This window comes from Ciconia boyciana, chromosome 1 (genome assembly GCF_034638445.1).
Source record: "Ciconia boyciana chromosome 1, ASM3463844v1, whole genome shotgun sequence".
In the NCBI taxonomy this organism is placed as follows: Eukaryota; Metazoa; Chordata; class Aves; order Ciconiiformes; family Ciconiidae; genus Ciconia; species Ciconia boyciana.
This window is the reverse complement of record NC_132934.1, coordinates 87,502,138-87,519,332: the sequence shown is the minus strand read 5'-3', so window position 1 is coordinate 87,519,332 and position 17,195 is coordinate 87,502,138. Positions and strand designations below refer to the sequence as shown.

The 17,195-nt window shown below is 54.6% G+C and overlaps 1 protein-coding gene across 2 annotated transcripts; it reads right to left on the bottom strand.

The window, feature by feature from the left end:
- Positions 1-479: 479 nt before the first annotated feature.
- On the bottom strand, positions 480-16,622 carry IFFO1 (intermediate filament family orphan 1). 2 transcript variants are annotated; one of them, XM_072880293.1, is made up of 9 exons: positions 15,727-16,622; positions 10,580-10,640; positions 10,399-10,494; positions 10,006-10,146; positions 8,910-9,094; positions 8,296-8,416; positions 7,488-7,580; positions 7,163-7,293; positions 480-6,536 (listed from the first exon to the last, which is right to left on the bottom strand). In XM_072880293.1, exons 1-9 carry the CDS (start codon positions 16,428-16,430, stop codon positions 6,434-6,436), a joined length of 1,635 nt encoding a protein of 544 aa, XP_072736394.1. In that variant the 5' UTR covers positions 16,431-16,622; the 3' UTR covers positions 480-6,433. The 2 variants fall into 2 exon arrangements, with proteins under 2 accessions (XP_072736394.1, XP_072736402.1); XM_072880301.1 differs by having other exon boundaries at positions 8,910-9,070.
- Positions 16,623-17,195: the final 573 nt, after the last annotated feature.

Below are 17,195 nucleotides of genomic sequence, written 5' to 3'. Positions count from 1 at the left end.
TTTTTCACTGCTATGGCACCCTGTGCACCTCTCCACATTAGCGTGCTCTAGGTCATCTGTGCCTGGAAATGTAGAAGTGTTTATTCTGAGAAGGTCCTGTCATGGATCCTCCTTAATTGTTAATGGCCTGGAAAGTGCTTCATCATTCCCCCCAACCACATTCTGGTTTTTTTAAATACAGAATACAGACATATCTGGTGAGTACTTCTCTTTTTTGCCTTATTTTGATTTTTTTCCCCAATTTCAGCCAATAAAAAAGGTTTATATTACTGCTAGGATTGATTTTTCTTTAAATATAACTAGAACAACTTGTTAGTATCCTTAGACATCCAGCTATTGCTATTTTTTTCTTGAAGTGGTATGGGTAGCTGAATACCTTTTTTATACAGCTGAATTATTTTCTTGTCCCTTTATTCCTTTTCCCCCACCCACAGTTGCTGTAGTTGTTACAAGGTTTATTTTTATTAATTAAGGTCAGGCAATATTATTATTTTTATTAGTTATTCTTATTTCTAAGTACTGTTGTCACATGGCCACTTATTCAAGGAAGTAGTTTACTGAAAGCTATTATTTCTCATATGTACTAAATCATAGCTTTTTTGGATAACTGGAAAAACTCTCTTCTTTCCAAAGATCTCCCACTTAATCATTCTTTTTAAATACCTCCTCTAAACTTCACTGTAAGAAAAGGCTACATAACACCATGACATTCTCTGTTATGGCATTTTTATCCTGGGTGATGTCTTGATTTGTTTCTCAGTTGATCCCTTGTCTTTAGGCAACCATCAATCCTAACCCAGTCTTCATCTGTCATAAGGACATCTAAAATCATTGCCTTACTTGGGCATGCCATCATTTGTAAGTTGATGAGAAACTCTCCATGGCACAGCATATTCTTTGGTATCCCCAGCCAAAGTCTCCCATGACAACACAATTTTCCTTTTCACACAAAGCAGAGAGGTACTTACAAAATAAATCACCATGTTTTATCTGGGGATTCAGGAGTATATATAAAAAACCTTTCAATGCCTTGATGAAATTGTGTGTCAGAGCATGTTGTTCGGTTGTTAGCTCTAGAGTGAATGTGACTTTTAGCACAGCTTGCAACCCCAATTCACAATTGCTCTTGCCTATTCCACCTTTACGCAAAAGGTTAGACTGGTGAGCTAGCAGTTCTACGATGTGGCTGTGAACATGAAAAATATCAATTAACCACATTTCTTCCTACCCTGAGAATTTCTATTTCCTCTTGCACCTTGCTCAGACGCAGTCTGCCATCGAAGCTGAAAATGCTACCTCTTCCCATCTGTTGTGATATTGGTTCAGCTTGATCATGATGCCTTTTGGTGGCCGCTTGAGCTCCTTTTCCATAATGTTACCTTAGTACCTTTCCAGCTCTTACATCTGCTCTCCAAGCTATGAAATCTATACCATCCTCTGCCAGAGGACCTACAACATCCTCTCCTTTTTCCCATCCCAAGAGAAAGTGGCCCAAGCATTTAGAAAATTCACATCTAAAACACCTCTCACAGTCTCATACATCACTAGAAGATTTTTCAGTGGTGACTGGGCTTCCCTTAAAGCTGTCTGTAGCTCATCCAGTTCTCCATGCTGTCTTACTATCGCTACCAGCATTAATCACCATGTGTAGGGGCTTGCCAGATGTTTTCAGGAGCCTGTCCATGCATCACCCAGGTGCATCTCCAAGGAGACAGCACTCCACTGTGTTCTGCGTTAATTCTGCCCTCACCTCTCACAAGGAGGTTTCTTTTACCCATAACCAGAGTATTTGACATACTTGATCATCACATGCAAGTTCTGGGACACTCTGTGCCACAGGTACCTGAGACAGCAACAACCATAAACGTATAAAGAGTATGGCCTTCTCAAGAACAAACAAAGCTTTTGTATCAGAGGTAGGAGGCTTAGGAAAGCCAATCTCCCAGCTCAAATCTAGAAACAAGAACAATTTTCTATGTAGCTTTGATCTCTCCTACCTCTTGGCTAAGAAACAAGATAAACGGAATAATAGGTTACCAGGGAATCAAAAGTTGCTCCAGCAAAGGCTGTCAGCATCACATTTAGGTCCATCTAAGGAATCCTGAAATGGGGAAAAGCTAACTCACACAATGCTGAGTCGTGTGGGATGGGTGACAAAGCACCTTCAGCAGAAGGGTGCTGGGTGGAAAATACAGGACCTTAACTGAATGGACAGACAAGTCAGACCCTTTCAGTTCTGAGATATGATCTAAAATAGATGGGATCCAAGAATGAATGAAGGGAGGGAGTGGGCTTGCTTAACACAGGGAAGAAGATCTGGGCTACTTAGTGGTTAGGTTGACTGAACCCTCTCTAGAGCCAGAAAGAACATCCCACATCCATGTGGTGAGGTGCAAGGAGGGCAATGCTCCCCACCCTCTCTGTGGGAAAATCTGGTAGTCTTCATCAAGAAACTCATTGGGCCTGGTCTCAGAGCTACCTTGACAGACAGGGTCTCTGAGGATGAGAGCTCACCTTTCAGCTAAGTCCTAGGGAACTTCACTAGGGAAGGGGCAGGGGAGGTGACTGCATGCCACAGGATCAGAAATGCATTCAGCAGGGAGCCAGGGCTCATTTCTGCAAAGTGCCTGGCACCATCTGTTGAAGTCCCTTGCCAAGAGGCTGATCTCAGCACAGGGAGCTTGGAGCAGAAGCCACGGCAGAGAACTGCATCTCTCACCCCAGCTCAAAGGCTGATCGTGTCCCTCAGCACCTCATGGAGGCAGGATGCTCACAAGTGGGTCTGTCCCAGCTCAGGGAGAGCTCTTGCCTCAAGAGGGCATTTTTTCTGCCACTCCCACTGCTGATATAAAAGTTGTGCCTGTCCTCACCTAGACACAACAATCCAACTGTTGGGGAGGGAGAAGCCAGAGCAATCACTAGCATGTTTCCAGATTGCCCGAGAAAGTCTCTGCCAACATGGACTTCTGTAGGGTGGGGAAGCTGAACCAGCCTCCCTAAATATTCAGTGAGAGGACCTCACTGCCAATCCTGAGAGACATGATCCTAAAAGGATGGTCTTGGACAAAAGTTCATGGAGGTCACCAGACAGCAGCCACAGTCCCAAAATGGATGCTGACAGAAGGACTGCCTGGATGCATCCTGCCATGGAACTTCATTCAGTAAGACACATCCGTGCTTGGACTGTAGTTGGGCAATAAACATTCACATTAATGCATGGACACCAAGTGAGACAGGACTTTGCTCCCTGCATGCCAAGGTCTGCTTTGGTACACTAAGGACCGTACTAGACACAGCTGCAACATGCTCACGAATGAGCACGGCCAGCTGCAAAGAATAACTGACTGGGTCCTCCAAAGTTAGTTTCATCAATTCATCACCTTAGTCAAGAAGAGGAAAAGGCCCACTCCATCCATGGCTAAGCTGCCCCTGTAACCAAGTCTTTCAGAAAGTTTAGGCCAAACAAAGATTTTTGAATGGGCTGGGGTCTAAGGGTAAATGAGATACCATTATTCCCTGTGAGATGAATACAGACCAGCAGGTGTTCAGAAAGATCAAACAGCCAAGACCTGGGTCTTCACTAGACAATTTCCTCTGATATTGCTTCCTGAGCAGGCACTGCCGAGAGGTGTCCTGGAAAAGCAATGAGGTTAGGGGCATGAGAAGCAACACAGTGCTGAGCAGTTCCTAGATGCCACAGTTACCAGCAATGCTCATGGTGGAGAAAAGCAAGCTAGATACTCCCCAAAGAATGGGGAGGAGCCCACAGAGAAGAGTTAAATAGATGGAAGGTCCACATGTCCTCATATCCAGCATCAAAGATGTGGGGTCACCACTGATGGACAGATAGATGCAGGGGAGATGGTCTGGCTAACATTGGAGATTTGGGCTGTGCTTCCCATGCTGAGAAATTGCTGAGGCAAAGGATCAGTGTTGCATGTTCTGCCAGTGAGATCTCAGGGACTGTCACACTGTTGGGGAAATGGAGCCTATTGCTGGTGATACAATTCACCAGAGAACAGCATCTTGCATACATGGGTGGGGGAGATCTCAGCTGCACTACAAATGAAGGTCTAACAAGCAGTGTGGGACTGGGGTCCCCATGTGTCCTGGTACACAGGCATCTGGCAGCACCAGCTGCTCCTCTGGGCAACGACTGCTCAAGGCAGAGACATTGGTCCTTCTGTGCATCATGCTTGAAATCTCTCAGGGTACATGCTCTACAGTGCTGTGGGTTTCTTAAGCAGTACCAAGAGGCCAAGGTACACGTCATGGATTATGCACGGGGGAAGCCAGACTTAGCCAGCCACTCACAGAGATCTCCACAGCAAAGAAAGAGCAGAAAACGCTGCAAAGACACATACAGGAAAGGGGATTAGCATGAACCAGAAAAGCCTCTGGGCAGGAAAGAAAGTGATCCCTGATCCTATGCGTGAGGCATCATCACTCAAAAGAAAAAGCCCAGATTAAAATATTTCCTCTGGCTTTAGCTCTTTTAGGAAGAAAAATAAAAAGGGAGGATGGAAAGAAACAGAAGCAGTCGGGCAAGGTGGCGTGGAGGTGAGGCCCTTGGCAAACGCCCTGTCTCAGGGCAGGCACTGAGGCCCACACATCCCATGCGCCTGCACAGCCACACGCAGCCAGCATGGGGGGAGCACACCTCTGCTGCTATCCAGCACCCTGCTGCTCCTGTGAAACGTTCTCCCAGCTTCCCCATAAGAGGTGAAGATGGCACTCAGGAGTCGGAGCCCAGCTGCAGCAGACCATCAGCTGAGGAACTGCCATTTCCTGGCGCCAGCAGCAGTGCCTCAGCTGCACCCTGGCCTGGAGGTTTTGTCAGCTGCTAACTTCTGCCATTTGCAGGGCCTCCCCTCTCCACCGGCTCTAACCAGCCAGCTTAGCCCACACTGAAATGCCAACACATGCCTTAACACATCTTGCAGGCACAGGCAGAGGACCTCACCCTGCCCAAACGCCAACCCTCTGCACCGCGGTGCACAGATGTGCCAGTCCTCACAGCTCAAGTGCACAGCAGCAAGCCAAATCTATGGAGATAAACTGTTGCATCCCTCAGCCCCTATTTTATCTACCTTATCTAATCCTAGAGATGATCCAAAAACTCTACTTCCATCTCCTTTCTCTTCCCTTCAGGACCTTTCGTGAGAAGCGTTTTTCTCTGGAGCTTCACTTGCCTTGGCTGTGCAGCCTGGGTCCACTGCTCAGCAGACGGTCCTAGAAAACACTGCCTCTCAGCAGGCTGCTCATCCCCTCCTGCCACCCTGTCAGGCCCCAGCCTTCTGTCACCGGAGAAGCATGTGTAACGGCCAGCCAGGCAAGTGCTGCAAGAGATGGTGGGACAGTGGAACCCCCACTGCGGTTACACCGAGGTTGGACATGGGACTGAGGGCAGGCAAGAAGATGTCTGGGATGCCCTGGTGTGGCAGAGGAGACCAGGCGCTGGGAGAGGAAGGTCCACAAGTCATGAGCCACATTCAGCTTCACTTGCAATCCCTCAGCATCAGTGATACTCCAGGTTAAGAACAAGGTAGCCCATGCAGCACCAGTGCTATACATGGCCCATTGAGGGCCAGCAGCTCCCAGAACAGGGATCTCGCCACTGTCCCATCTGGCAGGCCCAAGGGATGGGAGTGTCCCATGGGAGGCCCCCATTGATGTGGGCTTGGGGGTCTGGTGGAGGACACCCCCCTGCCTCAAGCTGCACGGCGCCCACGGCAGCACAGGGAGAACCTACACCCGGCGAAGCTGTAGAAAAGGAAACTGTCCCATTTAATGACCCCTGACCCCCGTAAAACAGACGTGAGCGCACCGCCGACATGTGGCAAAGCAAAGTGCACAGTGGGTGGGACTTGGCCCCCACCCCAGAGGGGGTGGGGGGGCTCGGGGTGCCGGGAGCAGCATGGGGACCAGCCAGGTGCCCAGCCAGCAGCAAGGACAGAGAGAGCCCCAGGCTTGGTCCAGTTGGCACCAGTGTCAGGTCCAGTTTGCAGGGAGGTACGGCTCTTGTTCGGCTCTGTGTGGCGCAGGGAGGGCAGGGGCAGGTCAAGTGTACCAGGACAGAGGCCTGAGGAGGTGGGTCTAGGGGGTCCTGGGGACAGGTCCTGGAGAACACCGCTGTGGCAGGTTTGTACCATCCCTGCCTGAACTGTGGTTTAACCGAAGCAGGGGAAGGGAATAGAGAAGGAGCTGGAGGCTGAGCGGCCCAGGTGAGGGCCCTCAGGTCTATCTAGCTATTCCCATTTGCAAGATATCCAGTGGCGAGGGGGTGTGGGATCTGCCAAAGCACCCCAAAATGGGAGTGAGCCTGGGCAACAGACGTTTACCAGCAGCTCAACATCCCTGACAGTCTCTCCCAGGTATGGCTCAGGCACCCCCATGCCAGGAAGGGGGTCCGAGGGAGCGGGGCCTCCCCTTATTATCTGATGGAAGCATCGCTGGGGGGGTCGCGGTCAGACTCCTCACTCTCCTCGTTCGGGGCTGACTCGCTGTTGGAGGCCGGGGTGAAGGCAGGAGACTTTCTGCGGAGAAGAGTAAAGGGCAGCAGTCACAGCACTGCCCAGGAGGAGGGAAAGGACCCAGTTCGGTGTAGGCAGGGGGCACCAGAGCAAGGAGGAGAGAAGCTGAAGTGCTCCTCTCGCTCCCCTGGGGCATGCATGGGTTAGTGGTAATCCTTGGGTGCTGGGGAGGGTGTCCCAGAGGACACCAGCCGAGAGGTCCAGAGCATGAAGCAGGGCTGGGGGAGATGCCAGAGGAGCCTGCCCAGAGCAGGACCCTGCCAAGGCATGTGAGGCTAGAGGTCAGTGAAAGCCCACCACAGAGGTCTCCAGCCTGGAGCCACCCTGGCTCCACACGCCTGTGGGGACCTATACAATGTCCCTGCACAATAGCACTCCTCTCTCCGTCGGGGTGTCCAGCTTCACCTGTCAAAACTGACTCCTGTGCACAGCCCACCTTCTGCAGAGGTGGCACCACAACCTGTGTGAAGGCTGGTCACCAGGAGTCCAACAGCCTCTGGGAACTGCTCTCTCTCCATGCCACACCAGGGCAGGGCAGGAGTACTACCCTGTTTTTCAGCTCCCACTCACCACCTGGCTCCAGTCCTTGCCCACAGCACAGGTATCCCGGCCCTCCTGCTGAAGCTCACCTGTCCCCAGACTGGGTGATGAGCCTCCGGCAAGTCTCCATCTGTACATCCAAGCCTCGCTTCATGCTGCACATTTCCATGTACTCATGCAGGTGCCGGTTCATGTCATTCTTGGCCGTGGCCAGCTCCAGCTGCACAAGGGAAACGGTGCAGAGATGAGCCCAGGGCATGGTGCGGTGCAGGGCAGGGGGCACGGCCAGACCTGAGGCTGCCGCCCCCCATTACCAACTAGCTGCTCCAGTATGGTGTCTCCCTCCCCTGGGGACCCACTCCCCTATTTCACCCCCTTCTGTGCCATGTCCTCTCCACTTCCTCCTCCTCCCACCTCTATTTGGTCGATGGTTTCCTGGTACTCCTTCTCACGGCTCTTGAACAGCGACTCTGTGTCCTTGATCACCTTCTCCAGGCTGTCATCCTGCTGTTGGGGAGAGCAGACAGCATGTTTAGAGGCATGGAGGCGTCCAATATGAGGAACCAAAGGCAAGAGAGAGAGAAATCAGAGAAAGAACTGGCAGCACTGGGAAAAGAGGAAGAAACATAAGCGGTGTAGTATAAATAAGTCACGAGTCAGTCTTGCCAACATGGCATAGAGAGACCCAGGACTTGTCACACTGGGCAGTGAGCACGTCAGCTCAGAACAAGCCCAGCAATGCATAGAAGCTTTGGAGAGCACAGACCATCCCCAAGCACGACACATCCCCAGGGGACTGCCAAGGGCTGAAGATGTGGGATGGCAAGGGCTTTGGCCAGACATTGAGGCCTCTGTTTGGGCAGTGTTTCTGCACAGCGGGCAGGTGGGCTGGAGAGCCCGAGCAAGGGACCACCAGAGACCAGACCAGCCAGAGGAGGTCTTCTCTTCTGGGAGGGCTGTGGCTCTCCCCACGCACATGGACCATGCTCTCAGCACATTTTTCAGGCTACAGGTCCCTGGTCTGTCTAACAAGGAGACCTTCACAAGGATGCGGTAACATATTCACATAGAGATGGGGTGCAGAGGGGAAGCATCTGTACAGGCCTGCAAGGGATGGAGAGGCTGAAGTCTGGTCTTTGAGGGAGTATCTTCCCAGCCTCAGGCATGACTGAGTGTCCCAACCCAGGGCTGGATCCTCGAGGGGACCTGACACCACCATTACCTCCCCCTGCACCTCTGCAGCTGCAATAGCATATCCAGAGAAGTCCTCCCAGAGGAGCAGCGTTTCTTCTGTCTCCTCCCACGTGAGGCTGTCACAGTCATCCTCAAAGTCATATTCCCTCCTGGGGGCAAGGGAACAGCATGTCAGCACCCAGCAGGAAAATCCCAGCAGGCAGGGCAGGGAGTGGGCCGCATCAATGCTGAAAGCCTTGCACCCGCTCACAGGCAGGGCTGCAGCTCTTGGAGGTCTGGCCAGGGAGAGCTCAAGTGTGCCCAAATCCAACAGTTGATGGGGAAGGGGCTGGCTTTATGGTCAGAAGCCCCAGCAAATTCAGGCAGGGACTCCTGAAAGGTGGGAAGGGGGGGCAAGAGGAGGGGAGCTGGAACAGCTCCCACCCACGGTATGGGTGGGCTCAGGTCTCCTGGGGGGTCAGTCCCACTGCACTGCAGAGCACAGGGTGTAAATACCCCGTGGCAGCACCTCCCCTCTCACCCTCCCCTGGGAAGGGGAGCTACAGCTCGTCCCTGCCCTCCCCATTCCAGGCACCGGCAGGGAGCCTGGTGCCAGAGCTTTGCTCAATGCCGGCGGCAGAGGTGCGGAGCAGCCGCACTCACAGCTGGTTCAGCATCCTCTGCATTTCCTCATTGATACTCATGGCTGTGGTCTCATCCTCCTCTTCCTCTTCAGGTTTTCGGGAGGCATCGCTCTCCGACAGCGAGGTGTCTTCATCACTGACCTGCTTGCGCTCCCGCTTCCGCCCCACCGAGGCTGGGACCTTAACAGGAGACAAGTGCAGAGACTACAGAAACGAGGCCGGGTCCGAGGTCGGGAGCAGGTAGTTGAGAGGAGATGGAGGGGAAAGGAATGATAGAGGGACAGAAAGGCAGGGAAAGAGAAAGACAGAAAGACAGGAAGACAGGAAGGAAGACAGGAAGAAAAGCAAGAGAGAGAGAGATGGGCTCGTTATGATCAGGTTAAAGATGATGCAATGGATAAAATATGGTTTTAGCATTTTCTAAAATTAAAACTAAGCAACTAAAGATGGAATCTATGAATCTGATGAGAAAAAACAATGTGGTTTTACTGCAGAAAAACTCAAATTGCCCACCACCCCAGTCCAGAGACAGGGAAACACAGCGACATAAACAGGAAAAAAGAGACAGTCTGAAAAAGGTGAAATATGTCAATATTTGCAGTCCAACCTTATTTATAGAAAGTTTAAAATTTGTACACTTTCCCAACTGAATGGAACTAACCAGTTGCTTCTGTAGGGACAAAGAGAGCGAGACAGAAAGGCAGCAACATCCAGAAAGAGAAGAGAGACAGAGACAGAGAAGAGAGACAGAGAGAAGATGACGGAGAGGGGAAGGGGAAGGAGAGAGGTGGAGTTAGAGACACACACTCAAGCAACTCGTCTCCCTCCTGCAGCTGCTCCCCTACCACTGTGGGGTCCCCGGGCCCAATACAACAGGTCAGTGAGAGGTTGAGGGGACTCTCGATGCCCAAAGCAACATCTGGAGCTTTCCACCTCCTCTCCATGCCTTTTTGCCTGGTCCTCCCGAGAGAGACAGAGAGCAAGGGACAGCAAGGAGCGAGGGTGAGGGTGACCAAGTGTCTCCCCTAGGCTGGTGTTGTCTCTTCTACCTCCTTCGGGAACTCTCCTCCCCAGAGCCAGCGGCTTAGCCTGGAGCAGCAGCAGGCACTTCTCACCTGAAACATCTTGATCATGTCCTCGCAGTTCCGCTGCTGTGCCACATCGCACAGCTTGGCAGTGATGTCGATACGCCGGCAGATGTCCATGTCCACCTTCATGGCCTTCTCCTGGATCTTGGTGTCCAGCTCCGTGATGTTCTGAACCCACAGCGCCACAGGAGGGGGACAAAGGAGGAAGATTAAGCAAGGCAAACAGCAATCAGAGCCCCCACGTTTCCTCCTGCGCTACAGGACTGCACCCCGCATCCCCACTTCGCTCACTGCACCCTGGACCAACCCTGCCAGACCACCTCTGTGCTGGATGTGCCCCACCAAGGAACTGCTTTTCTATGCAGCCCCACCGCTTGGGTAAGACACTGCTGCTGGGCTGGAGAGGGGTTAGGGACTCACATTGCTCATCAGTCCCTTGAAGACAACAAGCTCTGCCTTGAGCTGCTCCACCTTCATGGCCAGCTCCTCCTGGCAGGCTTCAGCCTCCTGGGCTTCCTGTCCCAGGCAGAGGGAGATGTGTAAATCAGTGTCAGCACAGGGCAGTTGGGGTACAGGGGAAGCAGCAGACAGCAATGCTCACCTCCTGCAGCTCGGTCACCCGGTCCTGAAGCTGGACACGCACCGTGTATTCCTCTTCCCACCTAGGGAGACAAAAGCGCTGGTCAGATCCCACTGGCCTCGCCTTGCTGGCTGCCGGAGAGGAGGGAGTGGCAGCTGCTCACCCCAAAGCTATCTGAGAGAGGGAGATGACGATACTGGGGTGGGAAGGAGAACAAGTCCAGGAATGCATCGCCGCTTGTTTCCAGATGACGGCAGCTGCCAAATGCCTGTCAGCCGCCCCGGCCACGAACCCTGCCCCACCACGCTCTCTGCTGTCCCCACTGTGGGCTGGCCAATGGTAGCCTGCTTTGTGACAGGGGGAGCTGGGGACACCAACCACAGGCTCCACACAGCAGCTGCACTGCACACCCTGCCACACTGGGGCTGACCCATGGCCCAGCACAGCCCACTGCCCTCTCCATCCACCCCTGAGCCCCTTGGCCTTGGGTCACATTAGGTTCAGCTCCAACACTCAATGTCGGGCTTGCAGATATTGCAGAGTTGCCCCCATCTGCATCGTATTTGTGACCGCATTTGAATGTCTGCAGTCTTGCAGTTCAGGCTGTCCAGAAGCATGAAACCCAACCTAATACCAAAACACGTTACAGTGTAAGTGGCCATGATGTGCGTCAACATGAAGGGCTGCTCTTCTGCCTGTACCAATGCAGGGCACTGCCCTGTGCTGGGCCACACTACCTGGGCAGGGGCACGAGTAGTACTTGTACTTGGCTGTATTGCCGTGTAACAGGTTGGATTAAAGAACATTGTTTCATCCTACAAAGAAGCAGGATGGATTGTCCCAATTTATGCCAGGTTGGCCGGTGGGTACTGTATTAGGCTCTGCAGATTTGCAACAAAGCTGAGCTGCAAGGTGCCTGGCCTTGCTATACAAAGACACATCGCCTAGCAATTATTATATCATATTTCGCTACACGAGATCATAATCTTGGGCTGTGCTGTGGTGTTGGCCCAGTCCACGGTCTGTTGGGAGGCCACCAGGCTGTACTGCTCTTTGCTAAATGATTATCCCATAGAGCAGACGGGTTGGCACGCGCTGCGGTGCAGCATGGGGGAGGGCTGCTGCATTCTTACCTGGCTCCTGGCTCTTCTGGGAGAGCCAGATTTCTCCAAGAAAGCAGGATTTCTCTGGGAAAGCAATCAGAGATGGGCCCTGCCTGGTGCTGTGATCTCTGGTTTCTATTTAATGCTTGCAAGGACAGACACAGGCACTGCAACCCTGCATGAGGACATGAAAAATCTCTCCTCTTACTTACTCACACCAGGTTTGAAAAATAAATCCTAAGCTCTAGGAGACCAGAAAGCATACGAAAAGCCCTCACACTTGTTATTTCAGGGTTTCAGGACAATCTGATGACATGGGAGAGTCCTGGCTTATGAATGTCTAAGCTCTTAAGGCTAGCAACGCTGCTCCTTACTCAAAGACAAAAGCATGCAGTCCTCATGGTGTTGGCTCCATACCACAGCTACAGAAGGGGAGTCAAAGAGGGTTCCCATCCCTTTGGGGGAAGAGGGAGATGAAGAGAGAGGGAAGGAGAAAGTTAAAAGGTAGAACTGCCCTTATATGGGAACTGTTCAAACAAGGCCTCCCTCCCCGGGGAGAAAAATGCCTGCCACCATAAGAAAAAATTTTCAGCATCTTCCTCTGTGTGGCGCTTCCTCTCTTTTTTGGTCCCCACCTCCCTCTGGGTCTCTATATAGGCTGGACTTACTGGGGAAGTAAAGCATAGCTGCAAATCCTTGGTAGAATTCATTTCACACCAATGCTATGGAAGATGAGCGCAGATCAGATAAATGCTGATTTAAAGGCAGGAGGCAACAGCGATTCGCCCCACAAGTGACGAATCTGCATGCTCATCCGTTACAAACCTCTCTCCTGCTTGCCTCCTGCCTGGCTCCTTCTTCCCTGCTCCCTCCTGCAATGCACCACTCCTAATAACCTGCCTGCAGCACTGCACTCGCAGCCCAGCGCGGCCAGAGGCAGCTGCCAGCTAGAAGCAAGGCTGCCCCACACAACCCCACAGCCACCGGTGCATGCCAAGGGGAGACACACATCCTTCCTGCACCGCTGCAAGGCAGCAACCTGGCCAAAGGCTGAAATACAGGAGAAGGCAGAGAGCGAGGGCAGGAGGGTGCCAGCAGCAGACAGACCCAGCCATCTCCTTGCCGGCTACAGGCCAGCCCTCCCAAAGCTGGGGACGTGACAAGATACAGTGCCATCCCTACAGCCCCGCCGCCAAGTTGTCCCCTCAAGAAGTTCACTTAGCAAAATAAACAACTCCCCCACATCTTTAAAAATCCTGTTCACTGCAAAAGGCACTGGGGTGCCTTATCCTGTGCTGCACGGTTAGTGCACACCGGTGCAGCGGGGCACCCTTCGGGCTGCTCACAGCTTGAAGCTGCACATTTCCCTCTCTTGCAATGTTTGAGCTTCGCCTTAATGGTGAATGCCGTGCAGCCTGGCGCACCTCCTCGGAGGGTAATTACAGCAACAAAAGACCTTCTTGCGACCCTTTAATATATAAAAGGGGCTTGAAAAAGATGGAGAGGGACTTTTTACCAGGGTCTGTTGCAACAGGACAAGGGGGCAATGGTTTTAAACTGAAAGAGGGTAGTGGACTTAGATTGGAGATAAGGAAGATTTTTTTTACGATGAGAGTGGTGAGACACAGGAACAGGTTGCCCAGAGAAGTTGTGGATGCCCCAAGCATGGAAGTGCTCAAGGTCAGGTTGGATGGGGCTTTGAGCAACCTGATCTAGTGAAAGATGTCCCTGCCCGTGGCAGGGTGGCTGGACTAAATGATCTTTAAAGGTCCCTTCCAGCCCAAACCATTCTGTCATCTTAACACGCTGTGCCATAACACTGCTCACCCCATATCTCCAGCATGTGCTTGCAGCATCCAAGATAAAAACTACTTGGGAATACAGATGCAGTGGACAGCAAAACCTGATGAGATGTTCAGATCCCCAGTGCTTGGCAGCTCTGTATGATACTCACAGGCACCCTTTGCCCCTCTCCAGATGACCTAGCCTCAGTCTGTCCTTCCCAAGCGTGGCTCCTGCAAGCCTCTCTCCTGCTGCTGCTGCATCTCTTCTTGTCCGTCCCTATTGCCCCCACACCCCTCCTAGATCCCAGACTTGAATTTCAGGCCCTGCATATCCAGAGAGAAGCTCGTCCTGCTGCGCTGCTCTGAGTGCCATGGGGTGCACGGTGGCAACACTGCCCTGAAGAAAGCACAAGCTCAAGCACCCGAGCCATGGGTCAGAGAACCGGGAAGTCCTGCATCAACACAGTCTCTTCCCTCTGACCCCAGGCAGGTGGCAAAGGGATGACACCAGCTGTGCTGTCCCCATGACAGATCAGAGCCTACCGAGGCAGGGAGGTCTCTGCTCCTAGGGGATGTCCCTCAGCACGGGGAAGGGTGTGGAAATGGGACCCTCCTGTCCCATTCCCTTGTTCGGGACCTGTCTGCACCCATCAGAAAGTTCCCAGTGCCAGAAAGGGTCTGGGGTTGCGGTCTGCTTTCCCCCAGCCCCTGTTAACGCAGTCCAAAAATAGATCCTGCCAACAACATTGGCCCGCAGCAGCTCGTGGTGCCCCTCTGCCCGCCCCCAGCATCCCCACTCCCTCCATCACCCCCCCTGCAGCCTTCCCCAAAGCCAGCTTGCCAGAGTGGGACAACCCCAAAAAGCTCTCCTTGCTCCCAAAATTTCAGCAGCACCAACAAACTCAACTCAGTCCCCTCCAGCTGAACCACTTTGAGCAGGTGAGGCTCAGGCCCTGGGCCAAAAAGATGGCTCCAGCTCCCTGCTATCTGATCTGAAAACACAAGGCAAGGAGAGCTGCCCACCCCTGGAGAAGGAGCCCAACCCCCGGCTTAATAATAAAAGGCCTTAGGTACACATGGCAATCAGTGAGAAAGTAGAGATGCCAAGTCTCTCTTCCCACACATCCTGCTCGGTGCCTTCAGAGAATCCGACAGACAAATCTGCTCCGCCAAAGCCTTATAAAGCCAAAAACATAAGGTGTCATCTTGGACCCCCAGCCTTGGTCTTGGCACCAGAGCCCACAGCTGCAAAGCACAGGTCAGTGGCATGGCTCCCACGGGCAGTACGTCCCATTTCGCACCTTCAGGTATGTAATTGTTTACTTTCTAAGTGCTTCTAAAGCATTGTAAAGTGACTTGTCTTCCGCAAAAAAAGTCAGTCACTTGGGTGGTGTCAGTCGCCAGTCTCGCCCAGCACTGCGCTCTGCCCTGTGCCCTGACCCAGCGATGCCAGCCCGCTGCCTGATCTCATCCTACGTGCGGATCTGGGAGCTGCCTCGGAAACTGCCTTGAAACAAAAGCACCGCTGGTGAGATGCAAGAGCGGCAGCCACCCCACACGGGAAAGAAGAACCAGCCAAGAGATTAGCTCTGCATTCTGCTTCGCCCTTCTCTGAGGCACATGCCAAGCCGCAGCTATTTTGGGTCAGGAGGAAAGTCCCGGAGGAGTGGGGTACTCCCCCACGGCTCGCTGCTGCTGAGGCACAGGCTGGGAGAGCACTGGGGAGGGAAAGGGCCCAGGGGAGCCAGCCATTCTGCCAAGGGGCTTCTTGGCACCTTCCTATGTATCCAGAGAGCCCTCCTCCTCCCAGCAGCCTTTTCCAACCCAAACCTGTTCACTGCTGCACGTTCACCTTCCTCACCTACCTTCCGGCTGCTCCTCCTTCCCGAGTGTTTCCAGATCCCCTCCCCTCTAAAACGCCAGCTCCTGGAGTCACGTTATTTCTTCCCCACTTGGAAAGGCATTTCTAGTCCCTCATGCCGGGTTGATAAAACGGAAAAAGGCTCAGCGAGCATCCCAAGAGGGTTCAAACATCAGGAGGCAAGCGAGGAGACCCAGGCATAGATGAATGCTATCAGGGGTCCATGTTTTTGCCTTATGACCCCACCTCACGCTGCCTGGAGCCCACGCTCCCAGGAAGTCAGGCCAGGGCTGCCCCTCCCCCCCTGCCTGCTTATCCCGCACCGGCGCCCACCGGGTAGAGCCCTGCAGCCTCCCCGGCGACGGTTTCGGTCCCTCGGGGATGCAAATCGGGCCCCTTGCTCCCGCCGCTCCTTCTCACCTGCGCTTGTACTCGTCACGCTCCCTCTTCACCTTGGCCAGCACATTGTAGAGGGCCCGGATCTCCGGGGTGATAGTGTCGATCTGCACGCCCACCCCGTCCGGGTGGACCCAGGAGACCCCCGGTCCCTGCACCAGGGTGGTCTCCGGCCCCGGGCCCAGCCGCCGGGCTTGCGAGAAGGACCAGATGGTGCCGGGCATGAAACGGGAGGCGGCCGGGAAGGGAGGAGGCGGCTGGGCGGGGACGCTGGGGCGGCAGCCGGTGGAACCCAGCGCCCGGGCCGGCGCCAGTCCCAGCCCCAGCCCTAGCCCCAGGGTGCGGATGGGGCCGACGAAGCCGGTCTGCACCGCCTGGTCGCGGCGCGGGGGTCCGCGGCCCCGGCTGCCCCCGCCGCCGCCCCCCTCCTCCAGCGCCTGCTGCAGCTGCTTCTCCAGCTGCCGGTTGCGCCGCTCCAGCTCGTGGACCTTGGCCAGGAAGCAGCGGAACCGCAGGTTCAGCGTCTTCAGGACGCTGATGTTAGAGCCCAGGTCGTTGCGGAGGGCCATAGCAGCGGGCGGCGCGGGGAAGGGACCGGCGGGCGGCGGGGCGGCCAGCTCCTCCCCCAGGGGCTCGGCGGGGCGCGGGGCAGGCGGCAGCTCGGGGCCCGGCAGCCCCTGCTGCTCCTGCGGCAGAAGAAAGAGGTTGGGGCCGAAGAGCGGGTTCATGGCGGCGGCGGGACGGGGAGAGGGGCGCGGGGGGGAGCCGAGGCCGCCGGCGCCAATCAGGGGCCCAGCGGGGGCGGGACGCGCCGGGGAGCTGCGCCCGGCCGGCCCCGGCGGCGGGGGTGCGGCTTCCGCTGCGGCGGGGATGCGGTGGCAGCGGCGGGGCCGGAGAGCTGCTCCCCCGCCCGGCCCCGCCGGCCGGCCCCGGGCGGAGCGAGCAGAGGAGGGGACAAGGCGGAAACCTCCCTTCCCTCTCCCAGCCCGTCCCGTCCCCCCGCCCCTCGCCCCGGGGGGGAGCGGTGTGGCTTCCCCGCGCTCTGCTCCGGCGGGTTTCGGGGCTCCCCACGGGCGGTCCAGGGGGACTCCGGCTGCAGCGGGGAGGGGCCCTTCTCCAGCATCGCAAGCTGAAGTCCCGCCGGGCACCGACTCCCGCCATCAACCCGGCACCAAACATCAGGAACCTGCGCTTTCTTTTTTTTCAGTTGTTGTGTTGGGGTTTTTTTTGCATAGCCTTTAGCGCTTTCCCCAGTGCTGCCCCCCTTAAAAACGGCATAACTTCCCCTCTGTACCCCCGAAGCTCCCCCGTTATCCGCACTTGAGGCCCCCCTCCAGCGGCAGCCCTGCCCCTACTCCATCAGCAGCCCGCCTAGGGAGAGCTGGCACCAGACAATGGCGAGCCAGAGGGCAGAGGAGGTTGTGTGGGGGCAGCCGGCCTCTCAGATGTCATGCGGCTGCCTTTCTCCTTCGTTGTTCACAAAGCGGCTTCGG